This window comes from Cuculus canorus, chromosome 2 (genome assembly GCF_017976375.1).
Source record: "Cuculus canorus isolate bCucCan1 chromosome 2, bCucCan1.pri, whole genome shotgun sequence".
NCBI classification, from domain to species: Eukaryota; Metazoa; Chordata; class Aves; order Cuculiformes; family Cuculidae; genus Cuculus; species Cuculus canorus.
In genome coordinates, this window is record NC_071402.1 from 21901767 (window position 1) to 21929284 (window position 27518).

General features: G+C 34.3%; 1 protein-coding gene across 50 annotated transcripts in view; it reads right to left on the minus strand.

Moving 5' to 3' along the window:
- The window catches only part of RIMS2 (regulating synaptic membrane exocytosis 2), a 457943-nt gene that overhangs the window by 121367 nt on the left and 309058 nt on the right, over positions 1-27518 (minus strand). For 27 of the 50 annotated variants that reach the window (XM_054058006.1, XM_054057998.1, XM_054058023.1 and 24 more), the window contains 9 exons: positions 26460-26525; positions 25431-25493; positions 21324-21398; positions 18775-18846; positions 17092-17271; positions 15861-15970; positions 15001-15033; positions 8447-8500; positions 6783-6827 (listed from right to left, as the gene is read on the minus strand). In XM_054058006.1, the coding sequence (XP_053913981.1) occupies positions 6783-6827; positions 8447-8500; positions 15001-15033; positions 15861-15970; positions 17092-17271; positions 18775-18846; positions 21324-21398; positions 25431-25493; positions 26460-26525 (698 nt within the window). The remainder of the gene's footprint in view (positions 1-6782; positions 6828-8446; positions 8501-15000; positions 15034-15860; positions 15971-17091; positions 17272-18774; positions 18847-21323; positions 21399-25430; positions 25494-26459; positions 26526-27518) is intronic. The other 23 variants (XM_054058015.1, XM_054058008.1, XM_054058025.1 and 20 more) reach the window with 12 other exon arrangements.

Here is a 27518-nt window from a genome sequence, read left to right on the forward strand (position 1 = left end):
TATTTGTCTTTTTAAATGAGACTGATGGATACCTGGCATTAAAAATGTAAACATGTAAAAACATTATCTGTAGGCATCCTGTAGCCTTCTTATCTGTGACTACTGTTTTTCTATAAAAGGCTGCTGTCCTATAAAATGTGGCTTTGATTTTTCAAAATTATGGAGCCATAGGTTTCAAGTATTATATCAATAAAATCATCAATATAATGATTTCATGACACACTGATATGCATAGTGAAACAGAAACTGTTGTCTTTGAAGTAGTATGTGTAGCAAGAACTAATTAAAATTTTCAAAACAAATATTGTTTCAAAACTATGTAGATAAAATCTTATTATGTTTCTTTCTACCAAAAACTTAGTTCATTTTATTTTTATCTGTGAAAATACACATTTAGCAATAAAATATTTACTGATCCCATCCATGCTTCCATTTTATTGGATGAGTACAAAAATGTCTTCTTAACACAAAAAAATTCAATGACTTTAGTAAAACTACCTTTGAATTTAAGGAATAGTCGTTGCTAGTAAAAAACAGACAATTATTTAGGTCAAATAGTGAGGATACTTAGAATAAGATAAAAAGTGGACAGGCAGTAATCTCAAACATAGCAGCAAACTGCAGAAGTACAAGATGATGCTGCAAAACAACTGATGGTAATGATGGGGAGTTTTCTTATGCAAATATTACCCCCTCCTTTCTTTTCTCCACCCTACAGACAGTAAAAGTCCTTTTCACTACTATCTTTTGCTTGAAACAATTTTTAAATACTTTCTCTTTTACTTGAATTTGTCTTTTTTTTTTAATTAAATGCACTCAGCTTTTATATTCTTTTCAGCACCTAAATTTCTGTGAACCAATTTCTAGTTTTAGACTTTTAATTAGGTTATCATGAAGTCTTAACTTTTTCATTAGGACATACTTAATTTAGTCATCTTTTCCTGCAAATGAAAAATCCTCAGAACTTCTTTCTATTTTTAATAGAAGTTCTCAGAAATGAATTACGTTCTTAATAAAGTATGGTGACAACTACTGTAAAAACAAGTCAAAAGTGTATTTGGCGATTGCTTCTTAAACACAAAGCAGTGCAGTAACAACCCATTAGAACTGTGGGATAAACTGTCAAAAGCTGAGAAACGATGTTTTGAACCAGATATTCAAGACCTTTAACTCATGCATTAAGAATATAATAAGAAGAAGAATTAATTAAAGACATAGAAAAGCCTAAATTCAAGTTACATAAGCTTTACATTCCACAATAATGTTCCTAACAAAATAAAAAAAAAAGGCATCAGTCTCAAAAGTTCACACGGAAAGAAATATTCTCAGCTGTGTCAAATCTCTACTCAGGGAAACCAAAGAGCATCAAGTCATGATACATGAATTGTCCCAGACATACTGCATTATATCTGGAATTAATCCATTTCCACCTGGCACCACAAGCTAATGGCATCAAGGCCAGCTCCAAGTGACAGAAAGTCAGCAATAGAGGCTTTATACCAGACTGCTGTTGCTCCTACATCAGAGAAACATTTAGGTGCCTCAGTAAAACAGGACTGTTGTTCTCTCACCTTGGTGCAACAGGAATGAGACTCGTCCAATTTCTGAAGACAAATAACAACACACAAAGTGGTTTCCTGATAAATTTTGGGCAAGATCTCCTGTCTCTGCAAACATCCTACAGTGAATCTGGGGACACCATTTTTTAGCTTCCTCTTTTGACAGAGTAACAGTTCTACATTTTTTCCTCCAACCACTAGAAGAATATTTTAAAGAATGACTCTGTCATTACAGCTCAAGGCATTCATCTGAGATGTGATTATCTGGTTTCCTTCCAAAGAGTGAAATGAATTTATGTGCTACGTCTTAGAGCATTGTCCTGAATGCTGGTATGGTGTGGAGAGTCCAGAGCAGAGACAGCAGATCTCCCTTGTGCCTTTTATGAGTCAGACAAACAGCATGTGCCTGTACACATGCACATGTTTTCATATGAAGCTAGTTTGCAAATTTGTGTCAAATCAACAAATGAATGCTGGGAAATGCTGATAAAATTTTAAAGTAAATTAATTATTGTTCATACATGGCTGTGTAAGCATCATTTATATCACAGTTTTAACTAATGCAGCATTCCAATAAAAATTCTGACATATTTTAATTTTTTTTTTTTAATTTTGATTTCATCTTCCCTACCGAACTACATATTCTGAAAAAAAAATCACCCTTAGGCTTCATTCCTTGGGGCTGCAGTGGGAATATGTTAAAAGAACTTTAATGGAAGTCATTAGGTAGGCAATAGAAAATATTGCCACATCTCTACATTTAATATTATCATTACTAGGGTAATAAATTGATAGTGCACTGTAGGTTATTCCTTTACCCATAAATGTTTTCTTCAAATTGATTTCAAGGCTACATTAATTATTTGTACCTATAAAGCACTTAACACGCCTAGTCCAGTCACAGTCTATTCCAATCATACTCTCTAGCTGCAAATCTCATCAATGCTGTTCTAAACTTATTTTTAAAATGTTTTATTAATGGATGCCTCGATATGGGGAATATATTTATTTGAGTCTACTCTTACTTATTTTAAAGAAAATTCTACAAGGGCTCAAGCAAGATCACAGAGAATACTTGTTCAATATCATGGAGTAAAGTCACAGCCTACCTACAGATAAAAATCAAAGTATCATGTTGACACTTTCATAAACATCATTGAGTTGTAAAACACGAAAAAACACCAGAAAAAATTTAAATGCTCCAGGTTATTCAGAAGAAAAAACACAGTCAGTTAATGGTACATTATATATATGCATATTAATATTTAATAAAGTATTCTTAAATATCAAAATATAAATATATCATTTTTTAAGACACTGTTAAGGCTTTGTTTCTAGCACTGTTTGGAGCAGGGGAGGCTATTTTTGTTTGGTTTATGTCATCTTATGTGTTTTAAAATACGGCAGTTTTGCTCCCTCTTCTGGTTAAATCTTTGAAACACGTTAGAAACTAGCACGATACAGCTGCCCTGCTGGTCTATTACGAATAGGTAGATTTTTAATATCTCAGAAGATTAGCTCTACTGAGTCACCTGTTTGGATAAGTACTGCAGGTTTATGCTCGCAGGACTGATTTCGCAGGACCCTCTCTGCAGAAAGGGTGCAGAGAGCCTATGAGGGAGACGAAGACACAATGTAAAGGTACTACTGACGTTTCTATAGGTTCCTCAGGCACAAGTCATAGGAGACTGGGGATTCAGTACCCTGAAGAAGCACTACCACACGCTTGTTCTGCTCATATTCCTTTCCCCAAGCATCCATGCCTCGTTCACTGAGGACTAGACATTGGGCTAGGTGGATTTTTGGTCAGACCTGGTATGGTTATCCTCATGCCGCTACCAAAGGAAAACACAAAGAAATTCACAGTATCTCAAGAGTCTGATGATTAATGAATTTAACTAAGGCAAATTACAAGTAATGGCCAAAATAAATGTGGAGCAAAAGGCAAGCTTCTGCTCTCCACTTGTCTCCCACAGTCTCTGCTCAGTTTACATTTCTACTCCCTGAGTGTCAGGAAGTGCTATGTGCATGCATGGAAAAGTAAATAGCCTATAAATCCACCCTGCAGAATGCAGGATCTAAGGATTAGCTTGCTATAGGACTTTTTTTACAGGTTATTTTTAACCTTTACTGAAAAACATAAAATTTATAGGAAGTCTTAAAATACTTTTAATGCAGAAAGTTACTTTATTATTACATAATCACACATCTAAAATGCACACAAAAGTCTGCAAGAAATTACAAGTGTTCTACCCTTTTTAAGTGCATTTAAAATTGAAGTTTATAGCATAATTCTAAAATGTTAAAAAATTATTCAGTCCAAAAAATGGTTCTGAAAATAACCCAGTAGTTTTAAGGGCTAATAACAATTAATAAAGAAAATACAGTAAATTCCTTATAGAAAGATGAAAAACATAGGTTTGTATCTTCAGAAAGCTCTAAATTCTTCAGAATGTCAATTAACAACCTGTAAGTTTTCTTATTGCTCAAATTTACATGCACATTTACATGCAAATTTTACATGCATCTTTACATGCCAAAAGTGCCCACAGCAAAACACTTATGCTATTTTTCAGCATTACTTATAAAATTTTACGTTAGAACCAGACGGTGTTTGACAAGCAGACAAAATGGCATCATATTGTTATATATGAAGTCTTAGAAATGCTACTTTATTCTGTGAGAAAGCTTTGAAATATGCCACCTCACAGTTTGTATAAGTGAGTCAAATTTGAAGTTATTTATGAACATAAATATGAATATTTGAAGCTATTTATTGAAGCTAGACTTTTTCTCATTGTCATATTTCGCTGATAGTTTTAAATTTGTAAAACAGTCACCTATATCATAAAGAATTCCATTGGAATGTAGGTTCTTCAGTCTGGAGAATTTGCATCTTATGGGCATTTCTTCTATTTTGTGTTGCTGTGTTGGGTTTTTTTTACTTCACCATCCAGCGTGTAGATTGCAGTTATGCGCCTGCCTACAACTACCACCATCTCAACAGGTCTATACCTTACTTTAACCTTCAGACTAAGATTTAATTAAAATGCAGTATTACCCTAGGTACTCATAACATGTATGAATACATTTTCTCACAGCACGCATAGCACACGCGCTCAGTATTATTTTTCATGCAAAGTTCAGAAGCTGCCATGGTCTCTTAGCAAACACCAGAGCCAGGTGAATAGACAACATACAAGACACTCACAGCACTCTTTTTTAGTAGTTCAGGCAAAGTGTAGGCCCCGATTCCAGGAATCCCAAATGGTCTTAGATGGAAGAAGGTGCTTGGGTCAGCCAGCAGGATGAGAGTTCCCTCTGGCTTGACAGCCACATGCTTTTTTTTTTTTAAAAAAGCGCCTGTATACACTATTTCTGCAAGTCAGTTAAGCAGGTCTCGCTGTCATGACTTCTTTGACTGGGATCCCTTTATTCTGTTTGCACTTCAGTCATGTAAGTTCTTAAGATTGTGTCTAAACTGTGTAGCAAGTCTAGAATGCAACGTACTTTCAGTTCTAGCCCTCCCGGCATCCACACTGCTCACAGAGTGGTGAGGCTGCCATGAGGGCAGAAACCAGAGACCATAGAAAGGGGAGGACTCAGTGACTTTGGGCTTGTCTTGGTATAGACTCAAGATACCAAATACACTCCAGACACTTCTCAGCCTGGGGGACGAGAACTGGAAAGCATTCCTGATTCCCATGATATAGATACAGCTCTTGTGTAATTACGTATAATGTTCTAACAAGTGAGAAAACCAGTAACCTGAAAGGCTTAAAATTGTACTTTGGTAACTATATCACCTTTCATACATCCTAAAGTAAGAAAATAAAGGACAGAACTACTAGTTCTGCTTTTTCTCACAGACTCAAGTGATCAAAATGCATCATACAAAATACATGAAAGAAAGAAGCAAAAGACCTGAATTAAAAATGAAAAGGGTAGTGGGTTTGGTGATAAATATTTGATAGTGAATTTTAGGCACAGATGATTTTTTTTGGAGTAAAAGAGTTCTGCAGAAGAAACTTCTAAAACACAAAATTGACACCCTAGAAAAATTAATAAATATATGAAAACAAATTACATTAAATACATGTTAGCAGTATTTACTTTAATGTGCACAGTACATCTTTCAGGCTCTATAATTAATTATAGAGAATATTGTTTTTGTTGAAGGATTGGAAGAAAAATGGAAAATGAAAACAGCTTTAGCCTGCCTCAATCCTTAATTATTGGTTTGTCATCCTCATCAAGTCAGTGGCAAAAGCCTCCAACTTTACCAGGATTGGAATTTAGATCTTAAAAGTATAAGACACTGAATTATCTGGTAATTACCATGTGTTACAGTCACAGCAGCAGATTTCCAGCATTTGAATTCACCCAGAACTATGCTGGCACAGCCAGTAAGTAAGAGTAAAGGAGGTGACCTCACACATTGCTCTGCCAGGCTGCCAACACAGCAACCTCTCCGCAAAGGCACCACATCCAGTTTATTCTGGACAATTAGCAGCATATTACAAATTGGTTTCCCTGAAATGCAATGAACTACCACAGGCAAAACTGAATCCCTGCTGTATTCCTCCTTGTCTCTGCTAGGGAAGAGAAAGCTGGGAATAGCCCTTAATAGTGTAACTGGCGCTATCTCCCACGTGGTCTCCTGGTAGAGAGGGAGTGTATTCTGAAAGAATATCCAGAATAAACCCAAGACATTGATGAGACAAAGTCTAGATGTAATATGGCTTTAGAAACACATGGAAAAATAAGAACAGATTTCTTCACAATTATCAACGCGATTTAGAAGCATAAACTTAGCTAAAGCTTCCAAGTAAGCTATGGTTGTTCACTGCAACTTTCCTGTTCTATTTTTAAATAAGAATACTATGTCTCCATGTTAAAATTTCTGTACTTTGAACAAAAACTACCCCACTAGTTCTGAACCGGCAACATGATCATGTATCTAGGTGGTATAAACTCCATCTTCAATAATATAATTAGCTGCTAAAAAAAAAATAAACCCAGAGCTTTTGATTCAAAGGAAAATTTTAGAACTGTACTTGAATATGATTATTCTAAGTGCAAGAAGTAAAACAACACATTAAAATTTAACATACATGAGCTTACTAATTTTGAACCAGTAGAACCAAGCAACACACACATGCAGAAAAAAAGAAGCAAAATTTCTCAAACACCCACAATTCACTAGTAATATCATCAACTTGCCTTTTCGCCCATTAACAGCTGGGGTTTGATGTTTTTCCTCACAATCTTTACAACATCAAAAACAGACAATAATGATTAACAGATGAAACAGCTACTATGACAAACAGCACAACTATAGCACACAAATATTTTGCAAACTAGGTTAACAAAATTCCATGCACTATGAATTATCACAAAACACACAGAGTAAGCAGTACACAGTACACACACCAGAGAGAAGCACACACTTAGAGACAGACCTACAACAGAAGCAATAAAAAATGTAAACTGTACTATAATGAAAAATCGGAATGCAAAGAACTTAAAGGATACTTTGGATACTCAAGTGAAAACTAGAGTTAAAAAAAGTAATTTTGTTTTCCAGCTGCCAAATGTGAAATTACTCCAGCAGCCAGATTTCAGAACAAGTAATGAGCCCTATCACATAAATTATCCCTTTCTTTGTTTTAGGAATAAAATAATGATCTGCATTTTCTTCTCTTAAATAACAATAGGAGTAGGGTCCAGTGCATGGTATTCCAAATAAATTGTGATTAGGGTACTTACACTTTTAAGCCAGGATGGCATTTTAGACATACTTTTGTTTCGCCAGTAACTTTTCCTACCAGCTAGTACTAGAAATGTTTCTTGCTTAGCTTGTCATTTATTTGGACCACCCTTCTGGAGCACTTAATTCTCATCACATAGCTTCAGTAATACCCTCATTATGATCCTTCTCTGGGCTTTGTTTCACGGGCCTTGAGGTGTGTACCACATTGCCTGCATTTAAGGCAGCTAAGTTTAGCATTGTTCTAGCCCCAAATATTTATAACTAGAACAGCTTATCTCTGCTGCTCTTCCACATTCACCATAGTTAATGCACTGGCACAATTATTAACAGGAATAAAAAATCATTTTTGAGAAAAGATTTAACTTGAAGAGCTAAAAATGTAACCTATTTATAGCACATGTAAATGCACTTTTGTGTTTTTGTAATTCTCCCTTTAAGAAAGAAACTTATGAGCAGAAAAATCATGGTTGGAAAAAATCTTTAGGTCTCTGCATGTCTTTGAGCCTGTGTATGGTCTGTGTTTTCTGAAATTAGAAGGTAAAGTTATTTTAAACTTATTTTAAACATAGGCATTTGAGTTGCATTTGTTTTATTTGATTTGATCATCATCTATCAGTTCTCAGCACACTAACTTCCTTTTTCTACCAACTGAACTGTCTTCATAGCAGGATGAGAGCATCATACAAATATTCAAAGTATTTCAATGTAATGCAGTTTCCTACTATTTTTGTTCAGCATCATCATTCCACCTACACAAACTACGGAAGAAAAAGTGTAATGGCACAATAGTGTTTGCTTCTCTGCTTGTAAAAAGTATAGCTGCAAAGTAGAGGGTACCATATCTAAGAGGTACCCATCCAGATCTCCTAAGGCTGTGACTTGATCATAGTGACAGAGTATTTTCATGAAGATGGATTAAAAAAGCTAAGTGATTTTTGCAGGCTGAATTATTATAAGCATTTACAAACTGGTAAATAAACTTAGTTATATTGGTTTGCCTTTTTCTTAGACAAAAGGATAAAATTATTGTCTGGATTTTGACTTTTAATAAATTTACAAGCTGGCTGGGGGAAAAATAATTCTAAAGGAGATAGGCACTTGTGGTCAGACAGACCTGCCTCGACCTCCGATTCCTGAACTCCATTATGCTTGTTTTCTTCATCTCCTGCTGCATTTGTATAAGCAAGGTATGACAGGGGGGAAAAAAGCAAGACAAAAACATGCATGCTTTATTACTAGCTGTTCAAATAAAAGATAAACAAACAAAAGACTTTCACAATAACATACAAACCCTCAGTCTGTAGCATAAATTTTGAGCGAATCAAAATTTAAATATATCCTTGTGTTATTTTTCATTAATATATCTCATTTAATCCAATGAGAACCTTCTGCAAGTAATGATGGTCTTACCCACCCCTTAATATGCATTGTTGCCAATCTCTTATTAAATTACTGAAGCACTGGAAAGCAGACAATAAGTACCAAAGAAGGGAAAGCAAACATATATTGCCATATTATTGGCTTAAAAGCATCTTCTGCTTCATTTTGCTTTAGTTTTTCTAGAAATAAAAGTCCAAGCCTCTCCTCTCGAAGAGCATATTTCAAATCTTGTATAAATCATAAGCAAGTGGACACACTCAGTATCTCAAGTGCGGAAGAAACAATGACCTTTTTTTTCCAGCTTGGAAAAAAAATCGTCAGTTTGCCAGATAATATGCTTTTGCCTGGATTTCAGAGTAGTTAGAATTCAGAAAGACAGACACTTTTCCATCAGTAACTACAGTTGCCTAGAGCATATTTAAATACTAGGGAACAATGGTGGCAATACAGTTAGTGATAAGCAACAGAAATATATTTCTTTCATATCATTAATAAAGAACTTTTTTACAGACCTCATCTAATAGCAGGGTAACAACAGTAATGATATAGAAGAGTGTTGAGCTGAATAACCAATGTACAATATGCATGCATTAAATTAAATATCAGTTATTAATTAAACACTGTTTTGATGTGATGCAACATACTGTAGCTTTTCAAGGTTCAGATTTTGATTACATATTGATTTTTTTTTTGTGATCTCTGTTCCCAGATTTTTTTCTTTCCAATTCACTCATTACTTGTATAGGTTTATGTGCAACAGAATAGCTCACTGAACAATTTGACTTCACGTTTAGCTAGCATGTAGTAATCATTTTAGAACTACTTGTTCTAACAGGTTATAGTTAATAGAGAGTGTTAGGTTATAACCAAAGCCAATGCAATGGCAAGTGGAAAATGGTACTGTGTCCAGCTCTGGAGCCTCAGCACAGGAAAGACATGGACCTGTTGGACCAGATCCAGAGGTGGGCCACCAAAATGATCAAAGGCCTGGAGCACCTCCCCTGTGAAGAGAGGCTGAAGAGAAGTTTAGACTAAGTAGTAGGAAGAAATTTTTTGTTGCTGATGGTGGTGAAACACTGGAACAGATGGTCCAGAGAGATGGTGTACGCCCCATCCCTGAAAACATTCAAAGTCAGGTTGGATGGAACTCTGAGCAACCCGATCTAGTTGAAGATGTCCCTGCCTACTGCAGGGGGGTTGGACAAGATGACCTTCATGGTCCCTTCCAACCCAAACCATGCTATGACACTATGGTTCTATTAAACTAACCTTTACATAGATTTATGGTCTATAATTCTGTGATAAAAAACAGATATTGAAAATTCTGATTGAAATATTTAGCACAGATACTATCTATACAGTCAGTCTTGTCTCATAGAAAAGAATGTATAGAAGGTGCACCAAAGACTTTAAAAACTTGACTCCAGTAGAACTGAACTAAACTATTTTTGGCATGTTGATATCCAGAAATATAAATAAGCAACAGCTGTTTTAAGCACAGGCTTATCACCCTTTCCTCATATTTCTTTATGCCTTTTGTAGTCACAGACCTAGATGGTAAGACCTTCAACTGGCATAAAGAGGTGTTTGATTCCTACTTTTGCCAGTCCAAGAGAAAATTATGAACCATTACTTCCCAAGAAAGGTCAGAACTTTGCAAGTAAGCACCCTAAGCCCTGTGTTACAGCTGACATTTTTTCCAGTTTTTCTATGGAAATTGTACTAATGTAAATAAAATATTTTTATATTCTTCAGGGGCTGAAGTCTCTGTTGCCTCTCAGAAGAGTGCACTAAGCATCCACAAGCAAAACTCAAAGCTATATTTTTGAAAATTCATAGTTGAAAATAAAAACCTGAGGTAGATTCATGAGTTATCCTAAGACAGCCTTGCTACTGACATAAACTAAGCTATTCTCTTTGCTTTCCTGTCAAGCACACATAATGTAAGTTACCCCATGTTAGCACGAAAATGTCTAAATCAGTGAGTATCACAGAAATATTGACATGAAAAGGGGGTGGGTGTAAGATCTTCATTTATCTTCATTTTGTAGACTGCTGTATTTGACTAAGTCATCAAGTTCTTAGCCAAGCTGAAGGCAGTCCAAGTTCCTATCCTTTATTATATATATCTGATCAATCACCTTTTACAAAACAAACTACCTGTATGCCATACAGTTTTAAAATCCTGTGAACCCACAGCTGACAGAGTATGATAGAATTAAGTCCAATGTGAATACAGGTTCTCTGCAATTGGATTATAATAGCCTTTCTCTGTCTCCCATCGAACTATGATAGAGCACTGGAAAACACACAATGAAATTCCTTCTCTTTTGCAAAATTATGTCTCATTTAACAGAGAAATTGTGTTCTGAATGAGACAAAACCCCTTAAAATAAACAGCATGTCTTTCTGTCTGTCAATGGTATGTGTGTTTTTCTAGCTCAATACTGCCTGAGTTGCAACAATACAATTGACAGTATAGACATTTTCTTTTTAAAGATACAAAATTGTATTTGAGAGATATAAAGACTGGAATCAGGAATAGCTAATAGCTATTCCTGATTAAACCTAATCAACTATCCCTATTATTTCTGTGTGTAGATAATTTTATTCTGGAATAAGATAACCCATACCTGAAGTTAAGAGGGGACAGTTAATCAGCATTAATGTCAGGTTTTTGAAATAACTTTCCCAAGACACAAGATTATTATGAAACCCTGTAATTAAAGTCTGTACTGTAAAGCATAAATAGAAGAGCAAATCCTCACTGAGCATTACTACTTGCTAACTTTCTGAATACTTCATTTTTGTACTTAAAGTTTCTATTACATTTGTTTGGCCTGACATAATTTTCTAGGTTTATTTTTTTGGAGGATTTCTGGTATGGATGAAGAAAGAAAGGGCTATGTTTATTTCTAAGAGGAAATGGAAAAATATATCATAGGAAAAAAATTCTCTCTCTGATTAAGTGTTAAAAAAAAATAGAAAGGGCTAATACTGAACACTTTCAAGAGCATTTTATGGTGTTACATTTTATTTAGCAGCAAACAGTCATTAAGTTCATCCTTCTACCAAGACAAGTAAGAGCAAATGAATATATTATATCTACATATAAATGAAACCAATTCTTGTTAACCTTTAAGAACTATAAATATTCCAGTATTTGCTTACTCTCTATAGCACTAATAACACAGAACATTTAAGAGTACATTACCATTTCACTGCTAAAACAAAGTTAAATTTAATACTATTTTTTTCCACAAATGTTCATTAGAAACAAGATATCTCTATTCCTAACATGATTTAAAACTATGCAAGCAAATGTTCAGCCAAAAAAAAAAAGTTTCCTGGCATTTCAGTAGTGAAAACCCAGTAAGACTTTAGGTGGTCTCCGATTACTTTTCAGAACTATTTTCTAGCCATCTTAAATGAATATAACAAAGTCTAAAGCACCCCCCAAACTACCTAGATGCTTATGGTATATTCTTTTTAGATAAGATAAAGAATGGCATGCATTTCAAAGATGCTCAGTCTTCCTTTGAACAGGTAAATCTGACAATGACAGAAACATAGCCAGGGTAAGCTAAGTAATTAGCCAAAATATCGTGACCATAAAAGAATGTAAATGCAACATGGCTAATGATATGTTTTTCCACGGAGCATGTGGGACACTGAGAAATAGATATATAGGTCAATATACTACTGTTAGGAATAGTCCTTCATAGCTACTCGCATCTAGTTATTAAAAACAAACTTACATGGTTATTTCAGAGTTTTTCTAAAATAAATAATTCTAAGGAAAACTAGAAATCCTGGAGCAAAATCCTGCCACTACATAACACACCTCACCAAATTAAAACTACCCCAAATCAATGTTTTTTAATTCTTATCCTGTTCTGGAAAGTAATTACCTAGAGGTGTATTGTTTCGGGTTTTTTCCGTATAGATTCCTTTCATTCCAGTTACATAATCATAAGCACATCATACTCCACATTATACTGAGTGCTGCACTATAATAAAAAATGTCCCCAACTGCGAATTAGTCCCTTATTTCTACATGGGTCCCTACATTTCTACTACATTTTAAGAAATTATACCCATTTTCAACCCTGTAACAAATATAGATTATTCAAATATATACACACTAAATGAGGCTGCTGCAGGAGTTACAAACACAGAAGTTTTTCTTTTGAAAAGCTGAGATGACTTCCAATTCCTGTTTGTATATAATGTATCTTTTACTAACGCTTTTCTTAAGTATGATTTTAACTTACTTTGGTCAACATAAAAATCTTTGATTTCAAAATACAGAAAGATTAACATCCACTGCAAGGTTCCACGCAACGTAAAATGTCCTCTATCTTTTAAGAGAAGTACACACTTCTATAAGAACAGAAAGGACTACCATGTGGCAATGACATTTTCCAATATGGTCAAATAGCCTTCCCAAAACCAGAAAACACCAGTTTTGATTATCACAAACAGACAATTGTATTAATAATCACCAGGGGCTATAGTAACATGTAAAAAGCTCTACTAAAATGTCTATAAAATCTTCAGGTTTACTTGCTGTTATATTTGTTGAATAATAAAATAAACCACTATAGTTTGTATTGTCAGTTCTACTGAATTTAATTTTTTTATCTGTGGTGCTTCATTTGCCTAAAATAACTTTTTGTAAAATTCAATTTCCACAGTAAAAACCTACTATTAATCATAATTACATTCTGTAACTGACAGAAGTGAGGTAATCTACTGTTCTTGTAGAGTGCCTTTCCTTTTAAAGAAAATGATTATTCCCCTTAAAGACAAAGATTAAAGAATCCCAAATATGATAGAAAAAGCCTCAAAGTAGAACTATATTGCTATTAGAATGTAAGCTCTTAATTAATGACAGAAAATTATAGAGAATACCATGTGAAACCTGTATCTATGGATTGCATTTTTAAGTGCAGTGTTTGTGACCTTTATATGTGTAATATTCAACATGAAATTTTGTCGAGGTACTGTATCTTGAGTCACCGATGATGTTTTGATTGCACATTAAAACTCCAGTATCTGTTGATTTCACAATTTTCCACAACCCAGATTTTCCAAAAGACTACTTTAGACAGAGGTACAGGAAAATATTACTCAGTCTTGAAGTAAAACCAAATAGAGTTCTTCAATTCCCAGCAGTACTTACCAGAGCAAACAATTCTAGCACTCCTATAAAAAATATTTTTTTTATTGTATTTATTACATTTCTTTCTATAGAACCCATGGTGTAAATAAGAATGCTACCCTCTGTAATCAAACACAGTAAAAGTATGCAGTACATCACTACTGCTGCCCTAAAGAGTTCACAGTCTAAACATATATACTAAGCAAAAAGCAGGGAAGAGTGGTAAAGCGTAAATGCATATACAGCAATGACAGCAAACATCGTATGCTCAGATGTGATTATTTCCTGGCATATCTAGACTGTATTTCCTATAAGCATTTCACAACACATGAAATCGCAAAGAAATTAATATACTAGGGTGATAATCTGAGAAAATATAGTTTTCTTGTCATGAAGTTTTGCTTCAAAAATGGAAATAAACACTGTAAACATTGGAAACACCAAATTAAAAAGCCTTATAAGACAGTTACAGTAATACTACGTATAGACCCTCAGTGGTATAACCAAGGACTGCAATTGATATCTCGTGGCTTGCTGTTAAGCAAGTTAAATCATTTTAATGGTATAAAATATAAGGGGATTTAATTTCAAGCAAAAGTATTAAAACTTTTTGAAAGAATATCTTGATTCAATTAAATTTAGCCCCTATATTTTTTGAAAATCACCTAGTAATTCAGCAACTGTATAATATTTTAACATATCAGCAATGAAAGCATTGTACTGATTAAATGAATGTTAACATTTAACATGTCAAATAGCCCCAAATGCTTAAATTTAAATACGTGGCTGAAGTACTAATCCGGAAAAGGGATATACATGCAGAAGTTAACTCATCTTTGCTGCAAGGTAAACCTTCAGTATTTAAAAATTTGTACATGTATAAGAATTTTTCTCATGATGATTGTATTTAGATAGTATTACTTATATTGGTTTTTTTTCATGTAGAGCCCTGTACCATTTATGAGTCATGGGTTTGATTATAAAAAAGACTAAATAATTATGACAATAATTCAGCCTATGTCTGGGCAATCAAGTAACATCAATTGCAGTTGGGTTTATTTTTCCCTATGCAGCCTTTCAAAAAGGCTTTCAGGTTAAAAACAAACCCCCCTTTCCGTACAGACCTTCATAAGATTCTATCTCCTTGTCTCCATTGTCTAGGGAAAGTAATAAAAACAAAACAAACAAACAAAAAAAAGGGAACCAAAGCACAGGGGTTAAAAACAACAGAAGTTTTATAAAAGATACAATATACATGTTAAGAAGGATTAAAAAAAAAGAATGTATATGGCCATTTAAACTGATTTTTCACAGCACTTCTAGCTATCAGAAGTGGAAGGGTGAAAATGTATTTGATACCAAAAATGTGTTTATATTCCTGTTTCTAAACATGTTGGAAAATGTCTCCATTAACCAATGCTTTTTTTAAGACACTAAAGAGAAGAACAATTACTGTACCAGTAAAACATGACTCATAAAATATCTTGCTAACCTTTCCTATTTACAAGATTATTACCTCTCTTCTTGCTGTTCCTGTTTCGAAATGCAGAGATTTTATACTAGCAATCTGTAAACATTTCACATGAACCCACAGGTGAGCAGCTATTCTCCTAACTCCCAAGGGAGCCAGAGCTTTATCGCTAAATAACATATAAAAGACTATTTCCTGTGCCTGTTGAAGTCAATAACAAAACACCTACTGACTTCAAAAGGAACAGGATATCATGCCAGTAGTTAGTCCATCTTGGTTCATGTGTATTGCACCGTTGATGATTATTGTACTGCCGATGATTCATTTCAGTCAAGAGTATTGTAGATATAAAAACATAATATACAAAAATACAGTACAAAATACAATACTACTCTCAAATCCTAATTATGTACACAAAACCTCAAGATATTTCAACTGCAATGCCAAAAAAAAAAATACAAACAGCACTGAGAAAATTTGTAACATCATTAAGGAGAAAACCCATACACTTACTTCTCTCCAGCGTCCCCTTTGGTGGGAGCTGCGGTAACTGCCTGCCCCTTCGCCCTACCACTGGAGTACTTGATGGACTTGTCTGAACAGATCCAGTTCGAGGATGTGACCTATGAGACACATATCAAAACAAACCATAACAATTAAATGACATATTAATCCTTAAATACCATGAAGAACTGATAACATGACTAAGTAAACTTTAGATCACTTGGGACCTTTGCAGTCCCATAGTGAAACTATTATCTCTCTTCAGAAAAAGACTTGACTAAAAAGAGAAATCTCTCTGTCGAAAGGAAGAAAGCCATACTAAGGCTGAACATCCATAAAATGCTTGTTTGCACAGTCAAGACAGAAAATGTATTGTGTGTACATTCATGTGCATACGGATATAATACCCACGTACACATAAAATATCCACAGGTCAAATTCAGTGATCTTTACTCAGCTTGTATTTGTTTAAATTACCATTGAGTGGCAATGACATTACACGGATTTGTCTAAACAAAGTAATAAACTGAGAAAAGACACTGGTATTTGACTTTAACTCTCACTGGGGGTTTGATATTACTCTCACTTTCATAGAAAAAAGGAATGTATCTGCAGTTCTAAAATGAGGAGAAACTTTACTGAACACCAACTAGACCAAATCATACTCATATTTTAACTGAATTATGTCTATTTAAACTGAATAATCTATAGAAACCTTCAAAATATCAATCAGTAAGGTATAGCACTCAAACAGGAACAATACAGACTATGGCACAGTAAAATGTAGTCAGAGAAAATGGTGGTTAAAATGGCAATCAATAGACAAAGTTAGTACGGTCCATTTAAAGAAACTTATTTTTTTAAAAAATATAGTTTCATTTGATGTTGTTATGATGATTGTTCCAAAAGCGATGTCTGATGAACACAAACAATTTCTCATTCTGTAAGAGAAGAATATGATAGTTATGAGGTGCTTTATGTGGGAAACCATCCAGGATTCCTGATAAATGAAAAATCACAAACGGATGTAGTTATACACTGTTAGCAAACAATTTGCGATGGCAGCCACACCATTATATCCAGAGTAGAATATAAATAGTGTGTTGGCACTGAAAGGATTAGTATCTATTGCTACTAGTGATCAGCTAAGGATGAGGCGATACCAATTAGCTACTTGGAAAATAAAATGGTGAGCTGGTGGGGTAGAAGGGGATTAGTCTGATTGATTTGTCTGTTTCACCTCGGTAAGGCAGGTGAAGGAGGGGCAGATCTTCCAGTCATTAATGAAGGCATCGACCTGATGAGGTTTGAGTCAGGACGCTCTGTGGATCGGGAGCGGGAGTTGGTCCGCTCTAGCATAGGACGTTGCTCTGTTGATCTGGATCTTTGATATGGCTGTCTATCTGCTGCTTCACAATTCCTGTAATATTAGTCAAAAAGCAGCTCAGTTGACCTTTGACTTTCCTATTAATTATGAAATATGCTGCATGTCACTGGTTTGGAGCATATCATTTTCTTACGTACACTTTTGGGGAGGGGGTAAATTTTCAGAGTTCTGTTCTTGAAAACACAGTTTTTTATACATGTATGATTACGTTTGCTCCATACTCTTGATAAATGGGCTGAAATGTTTCCAATGTCTCAGTAATGACTATCCATGCAATAGTCTGTTTCCTGATAATTTTGGGGTAAAAATATTGTTATTTTCTTAATTAATATATCAAACATGGAGGAAAAGAATAGCTGACATAATATTAAGTTTCATTAAAGCTAAGGACTCATTTAATTGTGCAGTTTAATTGAGCATTTTTACTCACATGACTAGACTTTTACAGACTTTAAGAGGTAATACACTTGTATGTAGGAAAGTCCACATCTCACATACTATAATTAACATATAGCACTGTTAACTATTATTAGACTCTGGATGTCTGTCAAATTATAGGCTAGCCTATAGTTATGGATTCATGCGTGGTGCTTGGACTGCAGTCAGATGAAAATCTACAACATCATTAGTAGTTGTAGAGGTTCCACCAACTACAGTAAGTTTGATTTGTAACCACAAAAAAAATAAAATAACCTTCTAATAGCCTAAAGAACAGTGCCAAAGCAGTAATGGAAAAAACTATCACTAGAGATACAACAGGGAGAAAGTAGACAGAGTAAAAGTTTCTTGATCAAACACTCTGGTCACCTACTATCTCAGGCAATTAATCATGCCATTACTTTCAGAAATTAATCAAACCACACCATTTTGCACAATGGAATTGATATGTTTGCAAGGTGTAGAATTTGCTAGCAATGTCCTAAAATACATAAAATTGAGGTAATTTTAAAAGCAAAATCCATACCCTGAGGAGTTACTTATTAAATTCACACTCCTCCCATCTCTCCTTGAGTAACTGAACACCTATAGAATACAAATGGGGAAGATGTACCCTTCAATACTTCTCCTTGAGCAAAGTCATGCGCTTTACACTGAAGTCAGTTAATACTGGTTAATCACTGGATGGTGATTAAGTGTAACAAGAAGCTAGATTTTAATCAGTCTCAAAAAAAGAGAGACATACCACAGCCTCATTATAAAGAGTCTTATGTTATCAACAGCATTTTATATCTAAAAACCATAGAGAGACAGGCTGTAGCTGTCTCAAGGGTGGCTAACTTTGCTGAATAGGTGGATAAAAGACTCATTAAAATTACTGTCTTTTCAGGCCTTCCATGAGTTAATTATTGGACTCCTAGAGCATACAAAGGAATTGTCACAGACAGGTTCAGAATAATACCGTTCACCATGAATCATCTATAAGCTCCTAACAAGCAAACACACCACAGTGAGACACATAACAGCAATTTTAATCTGAGGCACTAAAGATTGGAGGAACAGTACAATGAGCCTGGCACAAAACCACAACAAAATTACCTCACTTCTTCTTCTATCAGTTCTGTTTCTGAATGGGAAACTTCATCAGCAAAAGCATCCACTGTCTCGCTTCTTTTACATTGTGGATAGACAAAGAAACACAACCTTAGCTTTGATATGAATGTTGCTTTGTTCAGATAATTGTTTAAGAGAGGTTTCAGTGCTATGGAAGGTGAGAAAGGTGTCAGCTTGGTGGTTAAAAGCATGACCATAGGAATAAATTCCTAGTCTATGGGAATAAATTCTAAGAAAAAAATTATTCCTAAATTCAGAAAAATTACAAAAGAGTATATGGCCCATGTCAACCTGCCCTACCTCGTGTACCCACACGTTTAAGAAAACTAGTGAGTCCACAGAGACACTTTTCTTTGAGTCCGTCACTCTCACAGAGCTAGAACAACCCTTCTTCTGCCAATGAGCAGGGGACTGCTGAAGCACACAGCAGCAGGAACTGGGTGGTATAGGAGAGATATAATTTCATTTCTAGTTCTTTCTCCTGTCAACAGCAAATAGGAAACACAGAACAACACGCAAGTAGTAACCACATGATTCACGTAAACACCTCATTAGAGGTTAAGCCTCTTTCACTTGTTACTCCTAAGGCTTCATTCTCTTTAGCTGTTGCATAAAAACTATTTTTAGAGTGTTGGGGATCTGACCCATTGCCAGTATTAGAATGCAGGGAGGAATTTTTACCACTAGGACCAATACTAACAGCTTACTGAGCAGATTTTGCATTCTGCAGGCTCCAAGAAGCCACTATGCCTAACCACTATGACAACAAATAAGGGACTCAGAAATTTCATATTCAAGAATTAATATAAATATTGTTTTCCACAGTCTGCACCTGGCATTTACTTCAGGTGGAAAAAATAACCAGTAGTTCCCATAAGTGAAGAAGAACATGGATTATGGCAGTGAACCTTTTGTTTTTACATGAAGCTTTGGCACCACTGTTGCTTTTGTACACGGAATGCTTTGAAGACTAAGTTGAATTCTGAATTCTAAGTTTGAACTGAGTTGTTATCCTCAAGTTACAGGCTACATGCTAAAAGCCTCTCACTACTACAGCAGCAAATGGAGAGCTACGTAAGAATAATGTTAGTCTTCCACCTGAAAGCTTCACTGTGTGGTTTTAGATCATACTCATTTAAAGAATGATTCATCAGACAGTTTTCAGCCTGCAGTGAAACAGGTATACTGTTTGTCATGACGTATTTTTTTTGTCCTTTTAACAGTAAACATGTGTGCTAAGTGATCCAGGTCTTCAGAAATGATCTGTCCCTTTCATAGAATAAATATCTGCTTGGACAGTATCTGTCTTAGCACAGTATACAACTATGCATTAATATCATAATCCAGCCATAAGCACGAAGGGGGAGCTTTTAAAGCAGCTCATAATTAAAAAGAAAAGTTCATAAACTTTCAGGTAACATTCTGCAGGGCTTATGCTCCCAAGTTATCTAGATGAAAGTTTCATGTATTCTCATTATAATTCAAATCAAATGAATTACTGATTTTTAAAGACGGATATATAGTAGTCTGTGTTAACGTATTCAATGTCCATGCAATATTTTAATGTATACTAGAGCTTTTTATCTTTGCTAACAGACTTTTCATTATAAAAAATATGGTTAATGAAATGTCAAATAGTGACCTCGTCCATTTAGTGTTGCCTATCATAGCATCCTCTGCCTCTGCTGAGGAAAACATCCTTGGCAGATGGCCTATTTCCCTGCCAAAGTCTACAAGACTTTGGAGTGTAACTCTCTCCTACACTGAGGAAAGAGTACAGCAGTGTCTTCTTCTTAACTAAGCATTGTGAAAACTATCATTTTGAAACTGTCTGAACTCTCCGTAAGCCACCATGCAGAAAACTCTGTGGTCACAAATTAATTTTATATTTTAAACACCTCAAAAGTTAGAATTGGAATCTCATACTGTTTAGGTACCATTCTAGTAACTACAATATCTAATCAAAGGTGCTACAACATTTTTTTTAATCTACTGATTTATCTGCATTGTTCTATATTCATAGTCTGAAAACTTCAAAAGCTAACTCTTTTCCCAATGCAGAAACTACTTCTAATTTTTAATTTTTCAGATTTGTTACTTTTCTTAATAAATAAAAAGGAGAATTTTCAACAAATTAATACATTGATCTAAAATTATGTATAGACAAAGACTTATAAAAGATGAACATTTTTCAATAGTAATAAATCATAACAGCTTACAACATGAATAGAAGTTATTTTTTCCACAAAAAATGAAATCAGTTTATTTTAAAGCCCATGTTAAATTATTTTGTGGTGTGCAAGACTAAAAAAGCAAGCTATGAGATCCAATCACAATTTTAATACTAGATTGCTCTTGTAACAAAAACCTGAAGAAATAAAAATAGAATTGCTGTAGGTTTACACTACACTACAATTCAGCTCCTAGTGCACCTTTTTTCATCTAGAAACACTGAACACAGAACAAGAAAAATACAGCATTATATTTTCTAATCATCATAATTTCAAACTCCAGCTAACATACAATGGTAATACCTGTCAGTGTCTGTGGATGGCTGTTGGATTTCAATCCTTGGACATGTTATTCTTCTACTATCTATAGGAACTTTGCTGTTTAGTCACAGACACAAGATCCTCTGTTAGCATAATACAGATAAGCATGTCTACAAACAACTGAGAGTTCTAGTACCAAGCAAACTTAAATTTGAGTCATAAGTATGGTAACAGAAAATGGGGAAATGGGAAGGAGCAGTATACTGCCAAATATCTAGATAATCTGGTGACAGGATATCTCGACATGTCGCTCATTTATACCTATAAAGAAACTTAATATAAAATGATGTGCTGCTATAGTTTTCAAAAACCATGAATGCAATGCTTTTAGGTACTCTTGCAAAATAAACAAAAACAGGAAGCAAAGCAAGGTAATTTTGCTGCAGTAGTCTTCTATTATGCTTTTATACATATGTAGAACATATATCTATACGCATACATGCACACACTCATATCATCTATTCACATGCACATTACACCATAGTGTAAGTGATAACTACAGGTATATCTACATGACAGTCCCAGGCATGACGAAAGCATAACGTGCCAGTATCTGAACTACTTTTCTACCAGCTATCTCAGCTAAGCAGACAATGCAGACAACTCAGCTGCAATCCCAGGCACATTGTGCACCACATTGCTATGCACAGACTGCTACAGCTATAGAAAATCACTTGCTTACAGCCTGCTTAGTTACCTGTACATGGCATTGCAATCACTGGTGATTCTGTTGTAAACATATCGAGTCATGCTAACACATGACAGCATGATACAATTACAAAAATCCTTAAAAACAGCACATCCAACTGCATCTAAAGAGATCTACTCTCTGAAATATTCCATCATTAATAGATTGTAGGGCTGTTTAATTCCTGAGGAATAGCAAAGCCTTGCTTTAAGTAGAGAGTTAGATCAGACTTTTTTTCCATTTTTTTTCTAATCCAAAATAGTTTATGATTCTATGGATGCAGTGAGATGTTTACACTAGCTATTACAATCAAGTATCAATAAACTCAGTAAGTAGTGTTGATCCTGGAACAACTAAGACTTAAATGGATATTTCATATCCTCTTTTATCTGTAAAATCAGGCCAAATGAATTTTGGGTATTTTTGAGGAATAGAAAAGCAGCTTGTGCATTTGAAAGGAAAATAGTAAAAATATGTATGCAATTTCTTCACAGAAGACCTTGACATTAAACAAAAAAGAGGTAGTTGATGCTCTTGAGAAAGAGATCTCTCAGCTTCCAGCTAATGCTACCAGTTGTCACAGATCCTATTTGTAACTGCATTCCAATGAAAGCAAACACAGAAAATGAGCTACAGTGATACTAATTTAACTTGTCTAGTTAACTCTAAGTAGTTTAAGAATCATTTTCCAGTATTTTAGCCAAAGGTAATGTCTCAAAAAATGAACCTTCCAGGCTACCATTTCTGGTAACCTGGTGAACCAATGCATGTAAGGAACATACATATATGTGGCCTTTATGTCTTACCAATTCATTTAGCTTGTACTAACTTTATCATAGTAACATTTATTCATATTTTTATCCTATGCCTAGAATATGAAATGTCTGGAGGTATTCCTTTATTACTTAAAAGTCCAAGTGACTTAAGCAGGTTTTTGCTATAATGTAATATGTTAAGTTTTTTTGGTTTATGTTATTGTTTCTGTTACTTGTAACACAATTTTCCATCTATATAGACAGTTGCCCTCTATAATACCTTGTACTTTGCTAACTACTTGCAACTTTCAACATCTTTAACATAGACCCTCAATTGACACATACAAAAAATTGCACTGCAGGAACATGGATCTTCATCTTCATGCAGTGACTCACTGAAGATCACAATAAAAATGATTAGCATTCAAAAGCAGGGAAGTCAAAAGAAGAGAGAGTAAATCCTCTTAATTTACAGCTTAATTTTATAAGTGAATATACTGCTGCAACTTTAAGATAATAATCTAAATTCTAATAATATGGCAAATGTTTGGTTAGTAAAATATCACAAATGGCTTAATACTGCAAATATACGTTTATCTGCCTTCTTAACTTTTGGCAGAAGACTTGTAATTTGTACCTCACAGAAGTCAACAAGAGTTCTGTCACTTGATGAAGCCAGAATTTCAATCAGATAATTCCAAGACGAGTAGTTATGTAAGACTTTATTGTTTTAAGCTCTTAAATTACAAATGAGAAAAATAGCACACTGTTTTCATTAAAGGCATTCGGTAAATCTATGGATCTTGACAGAACCTGATCCATTTCAGTAGTCTTCATTCTGTTAAAGTATGTTTTATCAAAAAGTCATATTAGTTCACAAAAAATGTTCTTATCATTTTTTTCTTTTACCACAGTTTTGGGGTTTTTTTTTCCCAGCTAAATTTAAATGGGGATAGAGACTACTAACAAGTTTCTTTTTCAATTTGCAAACCTGGTTTTCCCCCTGCTATTTATTTATGTTAGCATCCATACAGTACTAAATCTAAGACAAGTGAAGTAAACCAGTACTACCTAACGGGAGTATGCTGTCCCTTGTCAGCATGCTTGTGCACTTTCCCAAGAAGAACCAATACTCATGGCCCTTGCTGTAAGCACCAATTAAATGCATACTTCAAACACTTAAAATTGAACAACCAGCAAACAGCAGCACGAGCTAGGGAAGGAATGGTCTCAAGTAAGTTTCTGTGCCTGCACTCAAGTTGAGCCAAAAGATCCTTACAAATCTCTCCTTTCTAGAGAAGAAACTTGCATGAAAATATTGAAGTATTCATTCTGGGTTTTACTCAGATTTTTAGTTTCAAGTTGACAGTCACTTACATTCTCCTTCAGTCTCTGAGTGTTTTAAATGGAATTCCTGCATTAGTCTACATATACAGGACAAATATGAATCACTATTTTATTTAAATAGCCTTAGGACTGCAGGTGAGCTGTGACTAATCCCTTTTTTAAAATATATATCTATATATTATATAGATATATATATAGTGTTCTATATATATATAGTATCATTTTATATGTTCTGTTATATCTAGCTTAGTAATTTAATAACCTTCCAGCGATCTTAGATATTTAACTATTTTTCCCGAGAGATATATTGACTAGTATCATCATGAAAGTATAAACAAACCCACAAAAGCTAAAGAATGGTCAGTAATTAATTTACTAATAAGCAATTAATTCAATATTCATGCACAAATTATATTTTATTAAGTATTAGTATGTCCAAAATTACTGCATTTAAGGCACCAATGTATAGTATTATTTTGAATAATTTCACAACAAATATTTTTGAGATACGGCTTTGTAACTCTTAGTCTTCATCAAGGAAAACTGCCCAGTAACTCTGTGGTACTTTCACTTAAGAACTTCAGGATTTACCAGCATTTTGGACCTACATCCTATGTTTGTTTTAGTTGGCCAGAATATGCCACAGGTCTAGCCCAGCTCCTGCTGATAAAATATGGAGAGGCAGAAAGAAGCAAGCTCTAGGCACATTCACAAAAGAATTAAGTAAAAATGATGAAGAAAAGTGTTGCAAGAGCAAGAAGAAAATGAGGGAGAAGCAGTAAAGTGAAAGAACTATTCTTAGCAAAGAAAATCTGTGTGCTCCCTTTGATCAGGAGCCAACTGCAGCTGCAAAGAACTGAAGATTGTAAGGAACCCAGCACTTTGCATGGATTATGCATCAGTCACACAGAAAGACAGGTTATACCATTAGAATTGGGATTATTTCTAAAACTAAGAAATATTTGGTCTCAAAGACACATTCCCCAACACTGTGAATGCAGGCAGGTCTTATCTGTCAAAAAGTGCTTTTTCATTACAGTGGCACTGAACAGTGAGAACATGTTTTAAAAATAGTTCAAACATAATTAATGTTCTTTTACTATTTGTAACCAAATAAAACAGCTTAACCTTGGAAAAACAGAGTAGCACAAAAAAGTGCTTTAGTTCTGAGCCAGGAAAGAAAGATTTCAAGAAAAATATACTTATTAAGAATAACTTTGGCACAATTATAAATGAACTCGTATTATAAGACTAGAACTACATTTTAGCTATATCTGTAACACTACACTCTTTACTTACCCATAATTTTCAGCTGAACCATTGACTACATGATCTGCCCATGAACTTGCACCATTGTACCACCTTTGCAACACAGTTAAAATAAAGAAGTGTTACAAAGAAAGAAGTATTATTAATAGCATTCTAATTCATATGACATGATCATTTCTCAATAAAATGGGAAGCTTTTCAAATGTTTTCAAATAATTTTTAAAATTTCCTATCTTCTATTAAATTTGAAGAAAATTGTATCTTTTAAAATTAAAAACAAATCAATTTTTGTTTAATTTTTCCTATATTTCACTACGAATTTATGTTCCATATAGACTAACTGATTCCTTATCTTTTCTTATGCAAAAGTCTTCATATTTTCAATAGTCATTGAGTTTGTGGAATAATTAAAAGAAATAATTGTGGAGATACAGAATTAACAAAAATAACATTCTATGTAATAATAACGTAATGCTTTTAACTTCAAATCTCTAACTTTTGGAAATTTAGGGTTTTTTTTGATAGGGTGGTTAGATTTTATGGTACTTTCAGTTCCACCTCAGCAAGCACCCAAAAGCAATTTGAAGGTGTTTAGTTAGTAATTTTTAAGTTAAGTGGGCAGCAACATGTTAAAAGCTGAGGTGTTTCTTAAGTTACTGAGGGATATTAAAGAATGAAATTGACAATTCTAAATTGCCCTATAATCACTCCTTGTGACTGGAAGGTTAGCCATGAGAAATATGCTGTGGCTAAGTGAGGGAAAAAAACCTTCAGTTGTACCCTGCTTCTCTGTAATGTCCGGTATTCCATTTTAATGAATAAAAAAATTTTCATGTTAAGAATTATGCTAAAAAAAGTCCAAAGTCAAATCAGTGGGGAGCTAAAAGAAAATTAGGTACTTAAAACCATGGAGATTAGTTGTTCAATATTTAGAGATATACTGCATAAAGTGCACTGTAAATTTAAATACAATTAATCTAGGCCAATTAAAAATTTTAGACTACAACTCAGAAAGTATTACTCAGCTTTTATCTACTTTTACTATATAAATTTAAATACCTTTCAGGAGTATAGGTTGTGTCATCATAATATGAATTAGGCACTCTTCTCTCCTGCCTAGTCCTCCTGAATATGGAATAAACAGCACAGACATTTCAGACATTTTAAAGGGTGCTTCTCTCCTGTTGTTTTCCCTCACTGTATTATTAAGGTAGTGATGAACACAGAGCATATTTATCTACAGTTCAGCAGTATCTTCTGAACATATAATTATACACATATATAAAATTTTAATCTTCTACTTCTAAATTATAATCAGATATAACGAACAATGTATTAAGAACACTTGATTGATACACGTGTATTTCATAAGAGTGAAAAGTTACATCAGTATGGAAACAACATTTGAGAACTGAGAAATTTCACCAAAAAAAAGAATATAGATGTCGGAAACTTTCTGACTGGTAAAACAAGAGCCAGAAAACAAAATGGAAGTTAAAGTTTGTTTCCTTAAGTGAAGCAACAGAAAGTCTGCTTAAAATAAACCTCATATTCTGTGAAAAATGTGCACAAAACAGTATTTATGCCCTTGTAAAAATTAACAACCTAGGCTAAGTGAAAAAAATAGAAGTAGTAGATAGCATGGTGTTCTCAGTAACAAAGCTGAGCTTTGAGATAGGCAAGTTGAGAAAGAATTTCATACAGTGAGGCTTTCAGCAGTTTTTTTTATTTGGGAAGGACTAGTAATATTTTAATTTTAAAAACAATTGGGATAAAAATCTTGAGGACATTACTCTGTTATTGACATCACTTATGTCAGCCAATTTAAAATGGTTGAACACCAAATTAGGAACTAACCTGCATGACTCTACAGGATTGTGAATTGGGAGATATTAATAAACACATAAATGAAGCTCTGCATATCCAGTCATAATGTCTTATATATGTTCAATCTGAATAGCTGCAACAGTTTGAACTAATACTAGCCAGTGCTATGATGCTGACTATCACATTAAAGAGTTAAGGAAAATTGGACTGCCGTACTGAGCAGCAGGATGTTCTTGAGAAAGCACTGGGTCCATGGGGCACTGAAGTCACTGAGGCTGCACACGTGCCTAT